The sequence below is a fragment of the Musca domestica genome, unplaced genomic scaffold, assembly GCF_030504385.1.
Source record: "Musca domestica strain aabys unplaced genomic scaffold, Musca_domestica.polishedcontigs.V.1.1 27, whole genome shotgun sequence".
NCBI lineage: Eukaryota > Metazoa > Arthropoda > Insecta > Diptera > Muscidae > Musca > Musca domestica.
In genome coordinates this window covers 3,319,935-3,343,326 of record NW_026712286.1, presented here as the reverse complement: position 1 = coordinate 3,343,326, position 23,392 = coordinate 3,319,935, and the positions used below count along the sequence as shown (strand labels likewise).

The 23,392-nt window shown below is 33.9% G+C and overlaps 2 protein-coding genes across 2 annotated transcripts; one reads left to right on the top strand and one right to left on the bottom strand.

Moving 5' to 3' along the window:
* Positions 1–449: 449 nt before the first annotated feature.
* Positions 450–3,705, bottom strand: LOC131803113 (uncharacterized). The gene is made up of 7 exons (XM_059124142.1): positions 3,024–3,705; positions 2,830–2,951; positions 2,632–2,772; positions 2,360–2,572; positions 1,938–2,288; positions 1,725–1,884; positions 450–1,658 (listed from the first exon to the last, which is right to left on the bottom strand). The coding sequence occupies exons 1-7, from the start codon at positions 3,325–3,327 to the stop codon at positions 1,564–1,566; spliced, it is 1,386 nt and encodes a 461-aa protein (XP_058980125.1). The 5' UTR covers positions 3,328–3,705; the 3' UTR covers positions 450–1,563.
* Positions 3,706–12,196: 8,491 nt separating this feature from the next.
* On the top strand, positions 12,197–13,739 carry LOC101889814 (uncharacterized). Its single transcript, XM_020036998.2, has one exon. The coding sequence runs from the start codon at positions 12,545–12,547 to the stop codon at positions 12,893–12,895; it is 351 nt and encodes a 116-aa protein (XP_019892557.2). The 5' UTR covers positions 12,197–12,544; the 3' UTR covers positions 12,896–13,739.
* The last annotated feature ends 9,653 nt before the right edge of the window (positions 13,740–23,392 follow it).

Genomic DNA, 23,392 nt, shown 5'->3' with positions numbered 1-23,392 from the left:
TCTTTTAGAGTTAAATGATTGCACGTAGCCTAAAATACTATTAACTGCTAAATTATCTCCAATAATTACACCTAAAATAAAATGCACCTTCTGAACACTTTGTTGAACACAAATTTCAACCCCTTCTTCTAGAATTTTTAACTCTTCTACAAGATTGTGAAATGAAACTTCATTTCCACGTTCTTTTAAATCCTTTGATGGTATAAACGCAGCAGTTAATATATAATCAAGTTTTGACAACAAGTGCTGTGGCATTGAAGGAAAGCTAATATAACAACCACATATGGAAAATGTATGGGTTCCAAGAGGATTATTAATTTGAAAATCATCCATGTAAAGGACATAGGGAATAACTAAATTGTACTGATATTTTAATAATTTAGTTTTATATAACTCACCGTTTGTAAAATTTTGTAAAACAGGTGAATTTAGGAATTTTTTGGAGTTTTCTAATGTCAAATCTAAGAGATTTGGAATTTTAAAAAGGGCACTTATCATGAATTTCAGTGGCATTATATAAATATTGGATAACTTTGGACCTAAACTGGGATTTCCGCTGATAACAATTTCCGAGACTTGATTGCTAATTACATAAACCTTTGGATCATCATAAAAGTTTAGTTCTTTTAAAATTTTTAAAAGTCTATATTCCGTTCTAGTTTCTTCGAAAGGATTTTTACAAAAGTTTAGTAAGTACCTTAAGTCTTCATAATTTGGATGATCAGTTATATATTTTTCAATTGTACATGAAATGGATGAAAGCAGAATTGAAACAGAATGTTGTATTTCTATAACATGATTTCTAGGCATATAGCTTTGACCATGTAATTGTAAAGACAGATATAAGGTTTTCTTTTTCAAAACATTTAAATCCTTTTCTATTGTATTGTTGTTAATAACAGTTTCACTGTTTGTATAATCATTTTCTTTTGATGATGACATTTCAACTGGCACATTAATGGCTTTAACCATTGGTGGAGCTTTTGTGTGATTCTTGTGAAGTTTTTCTAAATGAATTCTGAATGACGTAAATTTTGTAAATGTTTGCTTACAGTTGTCCTGAACGCATTGTACTTTTAAAAATTTAGTGGACATTAAATGGTCTGTTTTCAAATGAGCTATTAAAAGATTTGCCTTATCAAAATGCTTACGGCAACGAATGCAAATATACATTTTGAATTGTACTTTAATTATTGTTGCAGAAATTAATAAGTGAAGTCAAATTAACTGATTTTATATCATATACAGTATTAATTTCATAAAAATATTTTTGGATAAAAATCCATGGAATTTGGCAGGCATTTGGATATTTTAAAGAAAGTGCATGAAAAATTTTAAAACATGTATCTAAACATTCGAGGAACGATTGAAATTTTAACAAATTGTGGTTAAAAAAAACATAAAAACCTTTTATATTGAAATCGGACAAACCCTCCACAATTATAAATGGCTGTATAGTTAATCCAGCATTGTAATACTTTTCAGTGACTGTATCAATTTGCCTTTTATAATCGTTAATTGTCGGTAGTCGCAGTACGAAACTTTCCTGCGAATCAGCTATTGTTACTTTTTTCGTAATTTACCGTTTCCACATTTAAACCTAGCAGGTGATGGTAAAACTGAATTCAACAGTATTGCGTATATATAATCTTGAGCATCTGCAACCGAAATATAAAATAAATATTACTTTTAATGTTTATGATAAATCAGGAATTAAAATTTACCTATGCTGCTTGCCGTCAAAACATTTGCGAAGAGTTGTTTGCAATGTTCGTTATGAATATTTTTCCCATAATAATTGTAAATTTTTTTCTTAAATTGGTCCCATTTAGAAAGTAGAAGATTGCCTTTCTGTGGATACATAATATCGAAATCAATGTTGACCTAAAACGAAACATTAGTATCCATATACAAATAAATAGCTCATGGCTACTTACCAATTCTGAAGCTCTTGCATCGGACAACTTCGTCCATTCAAGGAGAAATGTATGGCTACTTAAATTTTTTATATCTCTTTGCCGTATGTTAAAAGATCTTTTCCATTTTTCGCAGATCGATCCCCAATCATTACATTCTCTTAGTAAGGAAGCTTTCAATGAATTTTCAACTGATTCATCAATTTCGGGAACATCTTTGTTACAAAAATTAGGAGATGTGTGAGTTGCTGCTTTGCTTGTGCTAGGCTCGGAAATCAAAAGCTTTATTCTTTTGGACTTCTTGTTTCTATACTTGGCATAAAGTTTTCCGCTTGCGTTGTTCTTTCCTTTTCTTGAAATGTAATAATAATCCTAAAAATAAAGACATATTATAAGTTAAGAAACTACATAATCAGATACGTTGTTTATATTGTTAATCTTACCCTCATTTCGTTTTCAAGAGGAAAAACGGAACAAATTTCATCCAATATGCGCATATAGTCTTGAGTGTAAAGAGTAACATTGTTGGTTAAAATATCTTCAATAATTATATTAATTATATCATCTCTTTGCTCGTCACTTAATTTCTTATTAACGCTACTACATTCAAGCGCTAGTTTCCCCTTCGAGGTATGTGTTAACAATTCCGTTAGATCCTATATTAAATAAAAAAACTACATTAACTATGCTTACACAAATATTACTCTTACCTTACCTCTGACAAAATTCCTTTGGCTTTTGAGCAGTTCGAACCTGTAGTGTCGGGAGTACCAGGAGTACTTGCAGGTGTCTCGTTGCGTTTCCACCATTCACCTATTTTAGATGGAACTGACATAGTTTCGTCATCAATCCCGAGCTATTGTTATGACAATATTAATACTGAGTTCAACTCTGTAAAACAAATAATACGTACCTTTCGTTTTTTCCAAGCAAAGAGCTTTTCTCTGAATTCAACACGCAGTCCCAATGGTGGCACTGCTTCCTTTAAATCTTCTTTTTTCAAGTACTGCAAGCTGCGAAATGTTACATGTGATGCTAAAAGAACAAAAAAGAAAATTCTTTGTTAATTACACTGATTAACTGAAAAATTCATTTTTATTTACTTACCTTTTAATTGTTCAAAAAGCGACTCCATATTTATTCCTTTTAAGAACTCCCTTAACATATAATCGTCCTCATTGTTTTCCGCATCTTGACTGCTGCAATGGTTTGTATCGCGAACCACAACAATATTGCCATCGATTTCTAACAACTCACCAATGATATTTTGAGGATCTTGCGAATTATTATTCATTTTCAATAAATTTTTTGCACAATGCGTCCTTTCTCTTTCAATAACACGGAAAAAATGGTAAATATGCAGCCGATTGCACACGAGTAAAAAAAATGACAACGGTGGTGCATGATTCATACACGGTAGTTGCTAAAATGGCAACGATCGTGTACGATTCATGCACGTCGGTGTACAAAGTAACAACGGTGGTGCATCATTATGCAGGTGGTGGTGCATAATTCATACACGACCGGTGTCATATTGACAACGACCGTGTGTGAATCATGCACCACCGTTGTCATTTTTTACTCGTGTGTAATCGGCTGCAATTACCAATATTACAAATGGACAAATTAAGCACGGCTGTTGTTGGTACCGAAAGTTGACCACGTCTCGGTGTCAATTTGAGCACGTTCGTGCACAATTCACCAACAGCCGTTGTTGAAAAATATAACAACGGGTCGTTGCGAAAATGACAACATACGTGCTTGATTTCGCAACGGGATTTTTCCCTCAGTGTAGAAGCAATTTTGCTTATTGGTAAACACAATTTTGCGATAAAACAACGGGTCATTTGCCAAGTGCTCTAGAGCCCAATCGGCGAAAGAACGACCCATATAATGGTCTCTCATGATGATTTGTCAGAGTATACTGAAATTTTTTGTGTTACTTTTTACAATTTAAAGTTCTATCTACTTTAAAAAACACCCTTTATAAAATAGCCTTTACTACAGTTGAATTTAAAAACTCTTGCAGAAAATTTAATATATCAAAATTCTATTTTATATGAAGAAAACATTTTCTCAAAAAATGAAACCCGTTTTTGAAACAACGTCTTGAACAATTTCATTTTGATGCTGGTTATTTTAAATTACCCCCCTTAAAACTATTGTATACTTCTAGTTGTTGAAATATAAAACTACAACTGCATACTTTTAGTTGTTTATCATAATCTCAATCTGCAAAGTTATTATTTTTTTATTTTTTTAATATTTTTAAATAATAAAAAATCACATCAAATGCAATTGCCATAACATTTAAGACCAACATAATTTCCATGCAGAGAAAAATATTCCAACACAATGTAACAATAACAAAAGACAACATTAAAGAAGCCAACAGCAACAAAAAACACACAAATATACATAAACATTTTTATATCATCAATATAAATATATAACCAAGAAAATGATGCACATGTTACAGGAATGCAGTTAAGCATAACGTTAAACATAGCTGCCACACATACCAACACTGTTCGCACATGAGACAATTGTCCTATACGGGGTATGATGTGGTTGTATGTTCATGTGTCGCAATGTGGCTTTGAAATCCCGTAAGAATAACTTACAATTGCCATACACAAATAAAGGTAGGACCTTTGTGTGTTCCATGTGTGTGCATCGTGGTATGGCTTCTCTTGTGCATTGGCATTGACATGACTTCTTTAGAATTGGAATAAAGACAACAATAGCACCCAAAATAAAGATGGAGCAAAAAAAAAAAAAGAGAAAAACACTTATTGTTACCGTGGCAAAGTGAGGAAAGTCCTCTTTTTTCGGTATAAGCATACAATGCAGTTATTGTATGCAGTCATTGCAAACACACACAACACCACAATGCAACACAACCACAGGCACATAAAGCAACAACAATTGTTGCTTGGCTTAATAAACTTGTGATCGTAAAACCAAACTTCATTTTCCATGACGGTATTGCCACCAGAACACACACCGACACATGTACACAAAGTAAAATAAATATCATCACATCGACGAGTATGCACACATTCACAAGTGTTTGATATGCTTACATCAAAATGACGACGACTACTGCGATGATGATGACGACGATACTGATGACGATAATAAGGTATATAATTTAATATCAATCTGGCCCCCTGCAGCATGTCGAAAATAACATTCTCCACTAGGAAAACAATGAAGGCAAGAGCTTTTCTTATTTTCCATAAATGTGAATTCATTTCCTTTCAAATATCTCAGGGTTAGGTGCATTTTTATGTTGCAGAACAGAAAAGTGCATTTCGAAACAACATTTATGGTTTTCCATTTGTTGTTTAGCTGTGCTTCATGCAGAAAAGTGATTTTCATATTTGCTTAAAATAGAGGGGGAGGAATTGAAGGTTTCGGGAAATAACTCAAAGATTAGTAGAGATCAGTCCTATCCACGTAAGAAAAAAAATATATATAATAAGATCGATCAAAAGAAAGGTCTGATAAAATTCAAAGTATTTAACTACTTCATCAAGTACCACATACAGGAGTCACTACGGGTGTATCCACCTTATAATGCTTTACTCTATGAAAGTGGGCAGACCGTAAAGACCGGAAATTCTTCTCGGCTGAATTCAACAGAGGAGAACTTTCCCCCAGTTAAGGTCTGGCCAATTTCTCAGAGAAAAGGCTCTGCTGGTATTATTTCTGGCTGAAATATGTTTAAATTAGGACCAAGGTCTCGTTCATAAGGCATTGACAAGTTCATTTTCTCTGAGATAAGGTTCGATAGAAGTATTTTCGGAAAAATGCTTTTAATCTGACGTTATTTGACAGGTTCTTACCTATGCGAAAGGTTTCTGACTAATTCGTATTTCAAAGAAATTTAACCCAATCGGACCTTATCTATGAAGAAAACTTTTAACCAGACCTTATAAAAGAAGATACGGTCCTGATATTTTTCATAAAGAGGGAAATGATTATTGGACATTTTAATTGGAAATAATTATAGAAATTAAAATGTATATCTTGACAAAATATCTTGCTGGACCTAATCTGGGAAAAAATAATGTCCTGATCGTACTATATTCCATAAAAGAACAAACCGTAGATTGAAAGGAATGCCCTGCCCTTGTTTTATAGTTTGGAAAATTGTCTTCGAACGGGTTATGTACCGTTAAAAATGGTCCTTACCTAACATACTAGTGTTCTGATAGGAGCATAATTTCATGAAAATTACCCTGACAACTGAGATAATGATTTTCACTGGATTTTATTTTAAAAAAGGAAACTTTTCAAAGATGGTTGTTTACCCGACATTTTATCAAGAAAATGAGGCTTTTCCGATATCCTACATTGTATATCGGTTATATAGTTATACCTTAGTCATGTCATTCAGACCGGAGAAAATGGGACCTTACCGATCTGCGACATCTTATCTCGGAAAAGTGGCCCTGCCCGGGGTATACCTCAAAAGAAAGTGGCCCTGGCCGGATTTTAACTCAAGGAAAACGTTATCCAAAGAAAATGTTTCCGACCTAATTTATCTAAGGGAAAATGGGTCTGAGTGGACCTTATACGAGGGAAAATGATACTGACCGGCTAAGTACAAGATATAATGTTACTCACAGAAGAAACTATACCAAGCTGACTTTATCCCAACAAAAATCTTCTAGCTGGACCTAATCTCAACAAAATATCTTCCCGACAGGACCTAAACTCCGAGAAATATGTCTGGACTTTATTTCAGAGAAAATATTTCTCGTTAAACCTCATCTGAGAAAACTTCAGATCCCGTCTCAGGAAAATATCGATTTTTAGTGGAATGACTTGCAATTATGATCGATTCCTCTTTCAGATATTTCTAAGAAAAAATTGGGCTCAGATCATAATTTATACCAAAACGTGGACCTGCATGGTCTATTTTCAATACCAAAAGCCCTGCAGACATAACCTACATTTGAGTAACATTTTATGTATCTACTTCAATTCGTTCGGAAGCTAGATTGATTTCCACAGACGGCGGACATCGCTAAATCGCCATAGAATTTTATGCTGATCAAGAATATATATGGGGTCTAAAATGTATATTTCGAGGTGTTACAAACGGAACGACAAACTAAATATATTCTCTATACAATGGTGGAGGGTATTAAAATGGTCTGGTCTTAGAAAACATGGTTCGAATAAATATTCTGCTGTCTCATAGAAAGCAAGCCTGGTCGCAATTTATCAAGATTATTTTTAAGCCCAACTAACCGGACTTGGATGAATTTTATCACAGAAAAATTTTCCGACCCCTGTTTTCCGAGGAACTTTGAGTTTCTTGGGAAAAACATTTTCTTTTTGATCGTATCTCACAAAAATTTCCTAAGAACAATCGATTTGACTAAATTTGATTTAAAATATATATTTCTTATCCGAACTTTTTAGACCTCATTTCAATGATATTGGCGCTGACTTGGCACACATTTAAATCTCGTAATATACCTAAGTTTTGTACTATTTATATAGTTCTATGCTTTCATATTCCCACATTTATCATATGTGACTCCTAAAAGTATGCAAACATTTATTTTTGTTACCGATATGAACATATAAGCAGTTGTTGTTCTTTTAAGTTTACATGAACTATTTGGTGTGTCTTGTGCATTGTCTTTGTATTTACTTCTTGGTTTTGTATCGTTCACAAGAAAAATATTTACATTCAATGTAGTCAAGCAGAACAGCCATTTTCAAGACAGACGTTTCAAGCGGAACATACAGTGGAGGCAAAAAGTTGTGAATTTATAAAATCTTATGATATAAAAAAAAGAAAAAAATGGTACGAAACATTATACATTTAATCAACGATATTTCATTCACTATTCACCTTAAAGTATGCCACATTATTTTGATTCGTGCTGTTTGTTTTACATATTTTAAGCATACTTTTTACCCACGGTGTCTTGACATCACACATATGTAAGTGTGTAACGTCTTGTGTAAACAATTTAGAATTGTGCTTTTAAATAAACAAATACAACGCAATCTTTTAGACTTTCCTTTGTTTACAGGTTAAGTAAAGATTGTTGTAAAATATTCACATCAAAACTGATATTGGAGGAAATGGTTTTTTTTTTCTTAATTTACACAAAAATTTTGAATTAAATAGAGAAAATGCATAGTAAAATTTGGAGGAGAATAAGTAATCCTTACAGAGCAATAATAAATAATAACTGAAATAATTCCTTTATTTCAGTATATTAGTTCCGTGGTAGTTCTTTAAATTTATATAATATGTTGCCTACTTTTGGGAGAAGTGTAGATAAACTTTCATACCTGTGGAAGAAGTGGTATATATATATATATTATTATACTGCATCAAAAATATATTAAAGCATACTTGTAGGCGATCTTAGCATAATCTCTATAAAAAATCCGTAATTACCAATTCAATAAACCAACACCATAATTCATTTTGAAAACAACAGCCTATCAACAAAGTCTAATTAGTTTTGTAATCTAACAAACCACAGCTTATTACTTAATTAACAAATTGATTTATTATAATGAAGCTCGGCAGACAGACACAAAATCTCAAGAGAGTTCCCCCAGCCAATTGGCTAAACACAAAAACAAAAAAAATTGTTTAGCAAACTTATATGCAAATTGTTTCATTTCGCAACAATACCCGAAATAATATTTAACCCATCACACACAGAATCATTCATTTGTTGCCCTGTCTGCCATGGTCTTATAAGACAAAAAGTTTAACGATGTGAACTGACATTTAATTAAGGTAACTTAACAACCATAAAACCATGGCATAGAAAAGTTTTTAGCCATATTTTTCAGCTCAGAGACAAATCTCCCCCTGAGTTAGAGAACAATGCCATAAATGAGTCTAATTAATAATACGGTGTTTACCACATAATTCAAATTTGAAACAAGAGACTGAGAGATGTTCTACAAAAATTTCATAGCATAGTTTTGGGGGAGTAAGAGTAACAATTTTTGCAGAAAAAAAGATAATGAAAAGGGTCCCATTTGTTGTGAGTTTTTAAGCATTTAAACTTTATGGCTTAGTTCTGAATATTTGAATATGTTAATCTCAAAACATGACCATTAGCTGAGGGTGTTGGAATGATTTATTTTTGGAGAACTGAAGATTTATTGCAGGTGTCGGATGAATTACAAATTTGGGGTTTTGTTATGACCACTGAAATTATGGAAAATTTATACAAAAAAAAAAATAAATAAATAAATAAATAAAATAAAAAAATATATATAAAATAAAAAAAATAAAATAAAAAAAAATTAAAAAAATGCATAAATAAATGTAAATACAAAATACTGCCTACTTTTAGGAAAGATTGAAAAATATATGACTTAGATCTTGCGATTAAAACATAGAATATTGCATAGATGTAGGTGAAATGAAATGTGTAAAATAATTTTTATCACATCTGCATTGAGTGGGGATAATAGAATATTTAGTTTATATTGCATACTTTCAGGAAACAAATATATATTTTCCACATAAATGCCAGTAAATTATAACTATTTCGTCAAATGGTTGTATAAAAGAGCTATTATTAAAATTATGGAATTTGATAGACGACTTCATTTTCAGGTTCCCTAAAGCATGCTAAAATAATATATCTCTCAGAAATTTGAAGAAAAATTGAGAAATTCAATCTCTCTGCTAAAAGACTAAATTTTTTTTTTCGTTTATACCATTAATACATCGAATATTTCTATACCCTCCACCATTGTATAGAGGGTATATTAAGTTTGTCATTCGGTTTGTAACACCTCGAAATATACATTTTAGACCCCACAAAGCATACATATTCTTCATCAGCATAAAATTCTATGCCGATTTAGCGATGTCCGTCATTCCATCTGTCTGTGGAAATAACTGTAGCTTTCGAACGAAATTAAGTAAGTTTATAAAAATTTACTTAAATGTGTATTATGTATTCAGGACGTTTGGTATTGAAAATAGGTCAAGTAGGTCCATGTCTTCGTGTGGCCCCCATATAATGGAACCTCCCGATATGCGATGATGATTTTAGCGACTGTATTTACCGGAATTGTTTCAAATTTCGCATTTAAAGTTCATAACGCATATTGCAGCCTAAGACAGAAAATTGTCTGTGCAGGTCCACGTCTTTGTATAGCCGCCCATATAAAAGTACCTCCCGATATTCGGTATTTTGATGACTTTAGCAACATTATTGACCGGAATTGTTTCAAATTTGGTATTTGAAGTTCGTAATGAGTACTACAGCCTAAGACAAAAAATTGCTTGTGTAGGTCCACGTTTTACAACCCCCATAGTACCTCCCTATATTCGGTATTTTAATGATTTTACCTATATTACACCCTTCTTTTTTTAAGTTTCGCATTTGAATATTGTAATAGCTTATGACAAAAGTTACCTAATCAGGACCACGTCCTCGTGTAGACCCTAACATAAGGCTATATTCGGTATTTTTAAGATTTTAACAGAATATTTAACGGATTTTATTATTTTTTAAAATTTGCCAAATTTGTACCAAATGGTGGAGAGTATTCATAGTACGACCCGGCAGAACTTTCAGCTTTTTTATTTGTTCTATATTGAGATCGAAACAAAATGTGGTAAATAATTGTAAAATGGTAGAGTGTAGATGGGGCAATTAGAACGTTGCCTATAGCGTTGCATACTTTCAGGAACAAAAAAAATATTTTCTCAATAAATCCATGCAAGTTTTAAATATTTCGTATTATTATTTAATTTACACTATATTATGTGAGACAACGTTGAAGCTCATTTCAATAGAGACGGACCCGTTTCAGGAGAAGGGGAAGCCGAATTGCATATTTCCAGGAGTTGAAATCTAAAAATATTAAAAATTGTGAGGTAGAGTTCTTTACAAAAAATTGGATCTATAATTGAATTATAATAAGGAAATTAAATAACAGCTAATTTGGTCAAAAAAAAAAAATAAAATAAATAAATAAAAAAAATAAATAAATAAATAAAGAAAAAAAATCTAAAAATCAGAAAGTATTTTGTGCATAGATTCATGTTTTGAAGTAGAATGGTATTGTACCTATGTTGAAAATTAATGGCCTCAGAGTCCGGCCCAGAGCCCCCAACGGAATGAATGCTTTTTTTTTTGAAAATTTACTTGGCAAAGTTTATTTTTTGAAATGGTTTCAGGATCTATCCACACCAAGATTCTACACTCAAAACTACATATATGACGCGAACAAAGAATTTTTGATATTTGGAGAACAACCTATTTTACTTTCAATCATTTAGATTCGGTTAAAAACATTTTTTTTATTTTTTGATATTTGTTGCTAAGCTTGAACGAATTTTTTGTTGTAGATATGAGTAATTCATGTTAAATACATGTTGAGCCTCTGCATGCACACAAAAAAAAATTGGTCAAGGACTATTAAAACCGCACACACACGTTCGAATATGTTACTCCTCATCAGGAATGTAAAGAGGCAACAGGAGTAAAACACCGAATTTCGAATGTCGACTCTCTAAGGGGGAGAGAAGCCAATACCAGTGGCATGTAAATGAAATCGAGTATTTCACATTTCATCAAAATTCCCCTTTTGCTTAAAATCGAAAACTTGTTTGTTATGAATAATAAATTCCCCTGCCGAAATTCGAAACCATTTTTATTACAAATTCTCAAAAAACCCCCCTTTCGAACATTCACATAAAAATGTACATCTATAAAGAATTTTTCTTTCCCCTGGGGTATTTCGAACACATTCGAAGTCTCTTTCAACCCCTCTCTTCGCCGCCAAATGCTAAACATTGTGTGATCAAAGTAATTTAAGAGCGAGAGTGACAAAATTACACGTGATGATTGTATTTTGGAAGAGGGCTCTCAACATTTTGTCAGACAAGCGATACGAAAACAACAATTCCAACAAAACAATGTTCTACTACTGTTGATAAGATTAGTTAAGTGGCAGTCGTAGAGACAGGAAAAGCCACGGACAAAACAGACGGACGGACAGTCAGGCGAGGCAGTCAGAGTTCGACACCAAATGAAATGACGGAAGCATGACGTGAAATTGTTTTTGTCTTTTCCCTCTGCCATGGAGTAAACGTGAATTTCACGTGAGTTTTTACTTTGGGCAAGGACTCGTATTGTTCTCTTTTTTTTGCTCTCTCCTCTCTTTCTCGCCTAATTGTTGACTGTGTGCCAGTGTCAGGGGTTGGAGTTCCGAGGGGGTGACTTTTTCCTGAGTTTTGGGTCTCGTGTGTGTGTGGCTTTACAACCACAATTGTTTCAATTACAATTTCCATCAAGTTTGAACGTGTCAGTGGAAGTAACCCCCCTCTTAGCTTGTTGCTTGTCCTGCAACGACAACAAGGAAATGCTATAAATAGCGTGGTGTATCAGTTCCGTGAGTCAGTCTCTTGTTGTCATTGGTGAAAGCAAGACATCGTCCATGGAGTGTATAGCAAATTGTAGCGTAGTGAACTAAAAATAGCGTACAAAACGAAAAGGAAAAGACGAAAGAATTTACGACAAAACACACACACGAAAAGTACAAATTACGTATATAGGTTGGAAATAAGTTAAACTTGTTGGATACATTGTATAAAGGTGAACAACATGGCCATACCATTCTATGAAAATGAGGAACAGGAAATCCTGCATCAACAACCTTTGCAGCAGCAACAACCAAGTTATGCTTCCGAGGAAGTGGATCAAGTGGATGGCCACATAATGAACAGCCCGTCAATTGTAAATAATATGGAAACCCCGCCCAGTTCTCCAATGCCTGTAACTAGTCCAGATACCACGGAAGCAGATGTGGCGGCCTGGAAATTATTAGCCTTGGCCATGTGTAAGGCCCTTAAGGACCACTATCAACAAAATATGGTGCCATCGAATAACAACAGCTCCTCCACGGCGGTAATACAAATTCTGCCCAATGGCCAGGTGAAACCCTCCTGGAACTAAATTGCCATCCTCGAAAAGCGAAAAGTAAAGTTCCTCGCTAAAACCAAAATGGAAGCTCGTTAAAAGCAAAATTGTGATGTTGAATATATATTTGGAACGTTTCCCAAGGAAATTAATTGCAAAGGACCCCAAATCCCATAGTCCTGCTTTGGTGTTCTTTTTTGTATAGCTGCAAAACAAAGTCTGCCGACGGCAAAGTGAAGCCCTCCAAAAAAAGGAAATGCTCTGCAGAAGTGATGATGGGTGGCTAACCAAATCAAAGGATTTAAATTAAATCCTTTACAAATTGTGAGATAAGCACAAATGTGATAGTCAATTTTTGTTTTCGAGAAAACCAAACTATATAATTTATATATATAAAATGTAGATATTAAGGAAGATATTATACCATACAACATTTTTTCCAAACCCTCTGTGTGTCTATTTTATACCCCACTGATATTTAACTATATACAATTTATATATAAAAAATTAAGAAGAAGAAGAAGAAATTTTTATAAATATTAACTAAGGCTTTTTTTGTAAACTAAAAACCATCTGAAAACTATTGCATTTTAATTTGCCAGTAGTTCAAATAATCTCCTCTAAATGTATTGATGTATTTATTTTTGGAAATATTTTTATCTCTATATAACTTACATTTTTAAGAATTTTGATACCAATTATACTCACAGCTTTAGTTTTAAGTCATAATTTCTAGATCATTTGTTTACCACTCAACGAGTTTCATTTAACATGAGCATAAAACAAGTACAATGATATTAATAAATAAATTTTGTAAATTTTATTTTAATTTAGAAAATAAAAATAGTTCTATTTAAATAAACGAATAAGAATTTTTATAATAGATATTTTACATTGTAATAAATTAAAAAATAAAAGAATAAATAATATATAATAATTTACAAAAACAATATGATAATTTTTAAATAGTGGGCAGCATTGTGTGGGGAAGGTAAGGTTAAAGGTTAATAATTGAACACGTGAAACTAAACAACACTTCATTCATAAAAAAAATCAGAATCATACGAAGGGCTTAGGAAATTTGAATGTTAATTTGAATATTTTTGAGCCTCAGAAGGTAGACAATAATTAATATAAAATAAATTATAATAAATAATAAAAAATAAAATAATAATATAATATAAAAATAATATAATAAATAAAATAATTATATAAAATTTGAAGTTGTAAATTTAGTTTCGAAAGAAAATTAATCAAAATATAAACGATTCGAATTTCCCAAAACAAGAAAATACTAAGTGTATATATATACATTGCATTTCGTTCGAATTAAAACCCAGTATCATGCCCTTAAATTTTCACTACCGTCGGTAGTGTTAAAAAGATGAAAAATAATCTACAAATATAAGAATTGATGTCTGTCATGAAAAATTTTTGAAAATATATTTTTAATGGGCAAAATGTTAATCATAATAATTCAATACAAAAATAATTTTGTTTTTTTTTTCTTAATTTTCACACATGAAACATTCCCTTTAACATTTTCCTACCGTTGACTTCTGATATGTTCCCGAAGTTAACTTTGCTAGTCAGATATCCGCCGGGTATATTTCAAAATCACCACCTATATGGCTAAGTTTTATTTTAAAAAAATATTATGGAAACTTATTTACTATACTATATACAGAGAGAGACAAAAAAAAAACTGCAAAAAAAGTCATACGCCATAATTTTTTACATTTTTATACCCTTCACCATAGTATGGAGGAATTTTATAAGGAAAAATGAGTACACCACCCATGCCTCTCACAATTTTCAAGTGTTTCATACGACATAAAAGCGAGTAGAGCAGTACAAAATTTAAGTCGACAAAGCAGCAACCAAAATTGAAAGTGGAAAATATCCCCTTATCCGAAAGAATTCGATTTTTTTCTAGAAGTTTGAGCGAAAATATGTCCATGCTTATACAAACGAAGTTTAGTCAAGATTCAAATTTTCATCTTTCATTGTCCTTGGCTCTTCAGACGCTTCAATCTCATTTCCACGCACAAAAAAATCAGGAGGGTATCTCTGGAGGGTATATTAACTTTGTCATTCCGTTTGTAACAGCTCGAAATATATATTTTAGACCCAACAAAGTATATATATTCTTGATCAGCATAAAATTCCATATCGATTTAGCTTTGTCCGTCCGTCTGTCCGTCTGCAGGACTTTTGGTATTGAAAATGGGCCATACAGGTCCACGTTTTGGTATAGCCCCCATATAACAGTACCTCCCGATATTCGATATTTTAATGATTTTAGATAAGATTTTAAGATTATAACAGAATTTTTAACGGATATTATTGTTTTTGAGAATTGCCAAATTGGTTCCAAATGGTAGAGGCAATTCAAAGTTCGGCCCGGCCGAACATACAAACTTATTTTTTTTTTTTAATTTTATTAAATGAAAACAAAAAATATCGGAAATAGCATCAAATTTTAGAATTAGTTTAGATTTGTTCGAATCGGTCACCTTTGGCACGAATTATGGAATTCAAAGGGCCAATGAAACCGTCACACGCTGACCGAATGTTGCCCTGCGCTATTTTGGCCCAATCACGGAGAAGCGTTTGCTTCAGGTGATCGACACTTTGGTATTTTTTGGGGCCAACCTTGCTTTCCAAAATTCTCCAGACACAATAGTCCAACGGATTGGTATCCGGAGATGTTGGTGGCCATTGTGCGCTAGAAATGAAGCGAGGAACTTCATTTTGTAACCATTCTTGGTTGGCGCGTGCTGAGTGCGATGCTCCTGAGTCCTGATGGAATGTCCAAGGTCTGCGGCCAAAATGTTTGCGTGCCCTAGGCTTTAATACACCCTCCAGAAGATGTTCGCGATAATATTCGGCATTTATTCTGATGCCACGATCGGTTAATACGAGAGGAGAAGGACCATCGGCTCTTATGGCGGCTCAAACCACACCATCACCATGGCCGACGCTTGTGTTCTGGTGGCCAACCGAAGGTGCTCATTTTCAGCTAACCTCTTTGGCAGGTAAACACGATCATTTTGCTTGTTTACAAACTGCTGGACAACGAATGTTTTCTCATCGGAAAAAGCCAAATTCGGCAGTTCCCCACTTTCGGCCAAGCGAAGCAACTCTTTAGCTCTTTTGAGTCTATTTTCTTTCGGTTGCGGTATAAGTCCTTGCATTTTTTGGAATTTCAATGGCTTTAATCCGAGGTCAATTTTTCCTTGAGAGCATGAGCTTGTCGGTATTTGCCGACGAATTAATATTGGGGTCGCTGAGTTAATCAGGATGACTTTCATAAAAGCCAACTCCTGGACTACTGTAGTATCTATATTCTCTTCCTCCTCAGTCAGGGGGCTTTCACAGAAGTCTATGGAAGTAATGTCGGACTCAGCCTTTACCGTTCCATGTCCGCAATAATTTAGTGGGTCGGCTGCTGCTGTCTGGAAACGTTTTCGTAAATTAGGTCCAGTGTCAAAATATTGTCGCTTTCCAATTTTCTCGTCTCGTTCGTTCTACTTGAAGCACATGGTCCGTGTCAGATCTTGAGGTCTATTTTTTTGGTTTTGGTTTTCCCTTGTGGATTTAAAGTTCTTTTGGGGTTTTAGCCACATTTACCATTGGATTTGTCCGAAATATAACAATTCCGACAAAAGACGAAGATAGATGAACGTAGAAATTTGAAATAGGATGGGGACTAGATTGTTTGAGGTTGAAATTGTGCCAAATCGGTCCCTACATTCAAATTGGGACACTATCAAATAAAAGTGACTTAACCTGCGGAACCAGTAGAATTTGGCCTTTGAGCAGTTGTTGAAAATGTTAGATTTTAAGTTTGTTTTACTTTGTCAAACTGCTTTATAATCTGGCATTTGATTTAAAATCCCCTACGTAGAACAGTAGACGTGGTCACTGAGCAGTGCTTGTAGATTGTGGGTTCCGAACGTGAACAAAACCGAACAAAAAAAAACCTGAACATAGTCGCCTCCGTATTACAATTCACTACAAGGCCCATTTCTTCTATAAATTCAAATACATAGGGCAACATACAAGAAACTCCCATTTTCTTTCATTACTTAGAGGATCTCCAACTGAAAGCCGTCGGATTTTTATTTATCTACGAAAATTTTGTCAAATTTCCATTTCCAAAAATGAAAAACGATTATTTTAACATAAGATATAATATCCGGCAATTCCCATGAGAATTATCCCATCTCAACGCAATTCACAAAAATCATTGTCAACAAGACATTTGGCCAACGGCAATTGGACATGAAAACAGTTAAGAAGGACATGCCCAACGAAATGAATTCCAGGCAATACAAAGTCCAGTGCACAAGTCTAATGTAATAACAAGTAGACTATTTGTAAAAAAAAAAACAACAACAACTACAACAATGTTTTTTATGGCTTCCTTTAAAGTAAATCCTTAACGTTTACCTACGCAACGACATAAAAAAGAATCTCGTTAGAAAATAAAAACCATTAAAAAATATGAATGAATGAATTGTTAGCCAAGGATGTGATGAGGTGGGGGGATGTTAACGGGCATTAACGGGCTAGATATCTGGAAAATCTCTTAAGGTAATTTGATTAGCTTTAAGGTATAACACCGTATCCAGATATGCGTTTGGCATTATGGGCAAATTGAAAGCAGAAGAAAGAATCCTTGCGATTTCATCTCTCAGTGATAATAATAAAAATAATAAAGAAAATGTATAAGAATAATCTGTAAGAGCATCTTAGATTTGGCGCGTAGGATGGGAAGAGGGAAGGAGGAGAGGAGAAGGAGAAGACTGTAATGAAAAAATTCCATAGATAATGTGAACTGCAAGGATACTTTCTCCGTAGTTGATATGAGAACGGGAGTGTATCAATAAAGACCAAGCCAACAAGAGTCAAAACAATTTGATGCATGAATAGAGATTCGAAAAACATAACCCAAGGATATTTTCCTCAACATTTTATTTATCAGCAAGGAAACTGATATGGAAAATCTAAGGATATAATACTGGGTACATTGACACAAGAAATCAAATTTGGGGGTTAAAAAAGAGGTTTGTTGTATGAAATTGATTTGTCCTTCCTCATCAGCCACCCCCTTGTCATACCTCCCATCCCCACCCCCTCTAATGTATTTACATATGACAAATTTCATAATACGCAGCATATCCTTTTGCCATTTTCTGTGTTTATTTTATTTATTAAGCTTGCTTCAGCAGAATTTCTTTTTCCATTGTGTGCGTGTATGTGTGTGTTTGCTTGAGTGTGTTTACATTTGGATTTATCATTTACCTTTTGTCCTTTTCAATTAATAAGCTTTTAATTTGCTTATTTATATTTTATGATATTGCGAAAATGAGACATTAAAATGAATTATACATTTGAAGACACAGAAGAAAAAAAAAAGAAAATTTGCATATATGAAAAGGTCGGGGGTGCTGCTGCTGCCACGGCTGACTGCTGGAGTGTTCTAATTCACATGCTATCTTTTCTACATCAATTCTTTGATCTTTTGCTCCTAGGATAATAAGTTATGCATTTTATTTTGTTGAATGTTTGTGTATGTGTGTAATTATTTATTTAGCTCTAACCTTTTTTTGTGTGTTGTAGCTTTTATGGCTGTTTGCACACAGGTTGTCATGTGGAACAGTGGAGAATAGAAGAGGAGGGTTTTTTTGCTGAGGTAATTTTAATTCGATTTTGGCAAGTAAACATTGTTAAAAGCATTTTTACATTATTAATGAGCTGTATTTGTGATAATTGATATTATTATTATTAAATATTTAAAGGGAGCCTTAAAGTATGTCACAGTTATTTGGGTTATGGAGAGCCTAAATGTATGCAACAATTTTTGATAAAATGACGAACATTTTTGCAAACAACATATAATTTTAGTTTCCTAATGATATTTCAAAATTTATAAGGCAGTTTTATAAAATAATGTAATGATAAACAATTAAAACAATAAATAAAATATATATTTAATAAAATAAATAATAGAATAATAAATAACGACCTCAACAAAAAAAATAAAAAACAAATTTAAGTAATAAATAAAATAATGAAAAATAACTAAAATAATAATATAATAAAGTAAATATGATCCAGTCTTGGTATTTAATTATTTTAGATTGGGAAAGTTTGGATAGTTATTATACCCTCAACCATATGGTTACATTTGATACAGCCTCTTCGAAATAACGGTCTTAGACCTTAGGTCTTTTTTGAAAACCCCTGTTTTAGGACATTTGAAGTCGATCTAGGGGTGTGCGTTCGTCCACTCACCTGTATGTCTAGGGGGCGACAACTCTCGAAACGAGTATCCGATTTGGTTCAAACTTGGTACATCATAATATTATCATAAAACTAAGATCGATTGTAGAGATGGGCGTTATCGATCCACTCCTTCTGGTACCTGTCCCAAAAAAGTTCATCATTTTCAAAGAACAGAATTTACCCAATAGAACAAGAAACAAGAATATCCGATTTTGTGCAAACTTATAAAATGTGAAAATCGGGTACGGATGTTTTTAAGCTTCGCTCATCTCAATATTTTTACCAACACAATATTGGGTATGAAGATGAAATATATAGACCCACTTCTTCTGGTGCCTCTCCCACAAAGGGTATAATTTTTGAATATTCACGAAGCTTATAGAATGTGAAATCAATATTCGATTCCTTTGAAATTCGGCACATCCCAATTTTTCTTCAAGCACAAGATTTTGTTTGAAGATGGTAGATATCGGTACACTTCCACAACGGGTCATAATTTTTGAATAATTATAAATTTTACAAAACATGAAATAAGCATCTGATTCTCTTCAAATCTTCCACATCTCAATATTTCTTCCAACGCAAGATCTGGTGTGTGGATGGGATATGTCGGCTTACTCTTTCTGGTTCCTCCCCCACAAATGGTCAAAATTTTGAATGATTACAACTCTTAAACTCTGAAATCAGAGTCCATTTGTCTTTAAATTTCAGAAATTCCAATATTTCTATTAACAAAAACCCTGTTATGAAGAACGAAGAGTGGTACCACTCTTTTGGCACCTCCCGCACAACGATGAACTTTTTACAGTACTACCGAATGTTAATAACCCCTCTTTTCCTTAACCACATTTGAGCCGGAGTGGCCGCGGTACATTAATAGGTATAATACCCCCTCTATCACCTTTCACGATGGCATCCTGCACCTGGAGGTTAAGCACATCGATGCATGCCGATCGTATCGTGATTTGACCTCACCAGAGCTCCGGGTTGAGTGTTCCCTGTGGCTTTTTGGAAAAGAGGTGAGTTAATCCCAAAGCTAGATGCAGCGCTCTCCTGGATGAGTTTATGGACCTTGTTTTTTTCGAGAATGACGGACAGCTGTTCGTTCTGTCTCTGTATGCTTTCGCATATCACATCTCGGTACATAAGCAGAGTCTCGTCCCCACGGGCATTTGAAATCATCTCCGTGGTTATGCGCTTGGTCGACGCCTCCAAAGAAGCGGTTGAATTGTTGTCGACAGTTTGGACTGTAAAGGTGACAATGTCCGCCATGATAAAGCCTCTTTATCATGGTAAGGACTTGGCAACTAAGCCTGCTACTCGTCGAGGCGCCCGGGTGCAGACGAGGCACCCAATTGCGGCGGAACATTCTGTTTACTGGTTAGTTAGGGGCGCCAGTTGCTTCGCCTCTTTGAGTCCAGGGACCATAGGCACTCTGGTATTTAATCCGAGACCCTCTCTCCGGAAACCGTTGAGCTGCCCGATAAACCTAACGGGCGTTCCACTATCCGCAACCTGTAAACGCGTCCGGTAGCACTCAGCTATGCTTCCGAGAACGTCGGAAGTAGTTAGAACCCACCAACCTCGAACGAAAAGGTATAAACAAAGAATCGTATCGGCATGATCTACTTAGAGCCTCTAGATATTCTCGGAAGCTTATGTGTTTGTGTTTTTAATGTTTTTTACAAGACTATACTTTGTTAGATTTTCAAGTTTCTAAAAGCCAAACCATGACAACTTACTTCCCTTTGAAATCTAAATTTTCAGTCAGGACATTGGTTAACAATCCGTTAAACTTCTTCCCACCCACTATTGAAATCATCCTCCAATGACTTATTCCAATAAAAGAAGTCTTATGTTTACACATGGAAAACGAAAAAAAAAATATTCTAATATTATAAAAACACCAAAGCAATCCTTGAATATCCCCTTGGGGCATTCAAGGAAACGTGACTTTTCCATATCAATGGCTTTTTCTGCAAATCAATGCCAAGCATTCATGGCTTATGATGACTGTTTTTCTATTGCATATCTTAAGGGGTTTCCAATCCAAATGTTTAGCCATTGTATGGCTTAAGCAAATATCGATTTACGTTAATAATCAATCATTATGATGCGTTATAGATTTTAAAATTCCGCATAACTCAATAGATGTTATCTGTTGGCAATGGTCTTTTCGTTGGGGGGATTGGTGTACCGAAAGAGTTTCCCATGACACAAAAATAAACTTTAAAATGGAAAAATTCAATCAGCAAAGGAAAAAAATATCAAATCCCTCAAGCCATTGCCAAGGAGAGACAAGACTTTTTTTGGGGGGTGATGATTTCTTTCGTACGCCTTAACATATGCAATATGAAACCCTTTTTGCAAAATTTTCATTTTTTCTATGTATTTTTTTTTGCGCTAGGCAAAGAAACAACAAATCTGTTGCTATGTAAACACACATGTGGCCGCAACATGTTTTAAAGGATCTTGGCACACGGGACATGGCTGAGCATGTGTGTGAGTCTGTGTGTTTTTATAGGATTTTCTAACCAAATACAAGTCAATCAACATAATCATGTTGCCGCATGTGTTTGTATGGATTGATTTTCCTCTTTTTTTCTCCCCGCTGTTTAAATATTCTTTGTAAAGTGAAAGTGACCCATAAACAAACAGGAAGGAGGACAAGAAAATTGTCGAATCTTTTTTTTCTATTTGGGTTTTTTATTTAACAGCCTTACTTTTTATTTATTTATTTATGTGAGTAAATGTTTTGGCAAATATTTGTGGATGTTACGTTGAATACATTTGCAATCCCCCTCTTGCTATCACCACCCACTCCCCCAAATTTGAGCTTCAAAGTGAAATTCGTGTATTTTAGATAATTGAAAGTACACATTGATAATGGTTCAATATTTCAAGTTCTTCTTTATTTTTTGTAGCATCTAATCAGTGTGATTCGAATTTCGAAACCCATAAAACATTTGAAGGCTTAATAACCTAAAAATCAAATATTGAAAATTTCCTATTTCAAATCAAAGCATTTTTTAGTTAATAATGTTTGTTTAAGGCAAAATTGCTGTATGGCAGAGATGGAAGCATATTCAATCCTTGTTGAGTAAATATTGACCCTACATGTCCGGAAATTTACGGACAAGTTGTTATTGCCCATTTCAAATTGAAAATATCCAAATGTTGTTACTAAGCCCTCTATTGGTTTATTTCATATTTATTTATATTTCATGGAATTTATTTTAATAACTTAAGTTTTATTATTTGTATCGTTCACAAAAATTTTGCCAGGAGTACAGAAACGTGCCCAAGTACAAGTTTTCCTCGATGCAGGCAGGCATCAGGATTTCATGTTCAAGTGGTTTTATTTACAAGGACTTTACAAGGAGAAGTATCAAAATAATGGTCATTATTGTGGTTTCTTGTTTGGCAAATAGTAAACTTGAGAAAATTTAAGGGGAGGAGGAATATGAAATATTTAAGATTTAAATATCAGACATGTTTTTATGTCAGGTCAAGGTAAACTAACATATGGCGGAATTTTATAAAGAAAATGAGTGCACATTTGATTTTCAAATGTCTAATCGGATACGAAGGACAAAATAGCTGTAAATAAGTGCAGTCGGCAAGGGAACAACCAAAATCGAAGATTGATAATATCAGCTTATCCGAACGAACTAGGTTTTTATAACCTCCACCATAGTATGGAGGGTATATTAAGTTTGACATTCCGTTTGTAACACCTCGAAATATACATCTTAGACCCCACAAGGCATATATAATCTTGATCAGCATAAAAATCTATGTCGATATAGCGATATCCGTCTGTGGAAATCCTTCTAGCTTCCGAACGAAATGAAGTAGGTTGATAAAATTTTACTCAAACGTGTATTATGTACGCAGGACTTTTGGTACTGAAAATGGATCATGTAGGTCCACGTTTTGATATAGCCCCCATTTAATGCTACATCCCTATATTCGGAATTTTGCTGATTTAGGCGACATTATTCACCGGAAATGTTTCAAATTCGGTATAAGAAGTTCGTAATAGATACTACAACCTATGACAGAAAATTGTCTGTGCAGGTCCACGTCTTCGTATAGCCCCCATATAATGACACCTCCCGATATTCGGTACTTTGATGATTGTAGCGACATTATTCTCCGGAATGGTTTCAAATTTGGTATTTGAAGTTCGTAATGAATACTACATCCTACGACAGAAAATTGTCTGTGCAGGTCTAC

Bases quoted from the DNA above. Each gene is read 5' to 3' on its own strand.
- LOC131803113 (XM_059124142.1), bottom strand. From the start codon at position 3,327: ATGAATCATGCACCACCGTTGTCATTTTTTTTACTCGTGTGCAATCGG. The intron at 2,289-2,359 runs GTAAGATTAACA...CTTTATTTTTAG, and splicing joins CTCTTGAAAACGAAATGAGG to GATTATTATTACATTTCAAG. The intron at 1,659-1,724 runs GTAAATTTTAAT...TTTCGGTTGCAG, and splicing joins TTTGACGGCAAGCAGCATAG to ATGCTCAAGATTATATATAC.
- LOC101889814 (XM_020036998.2), top strand. From the start codon at position 12,545: ATGGCCATACCATTCTATGAAAATGAGGAACAGGAAATCCTGCATCAA.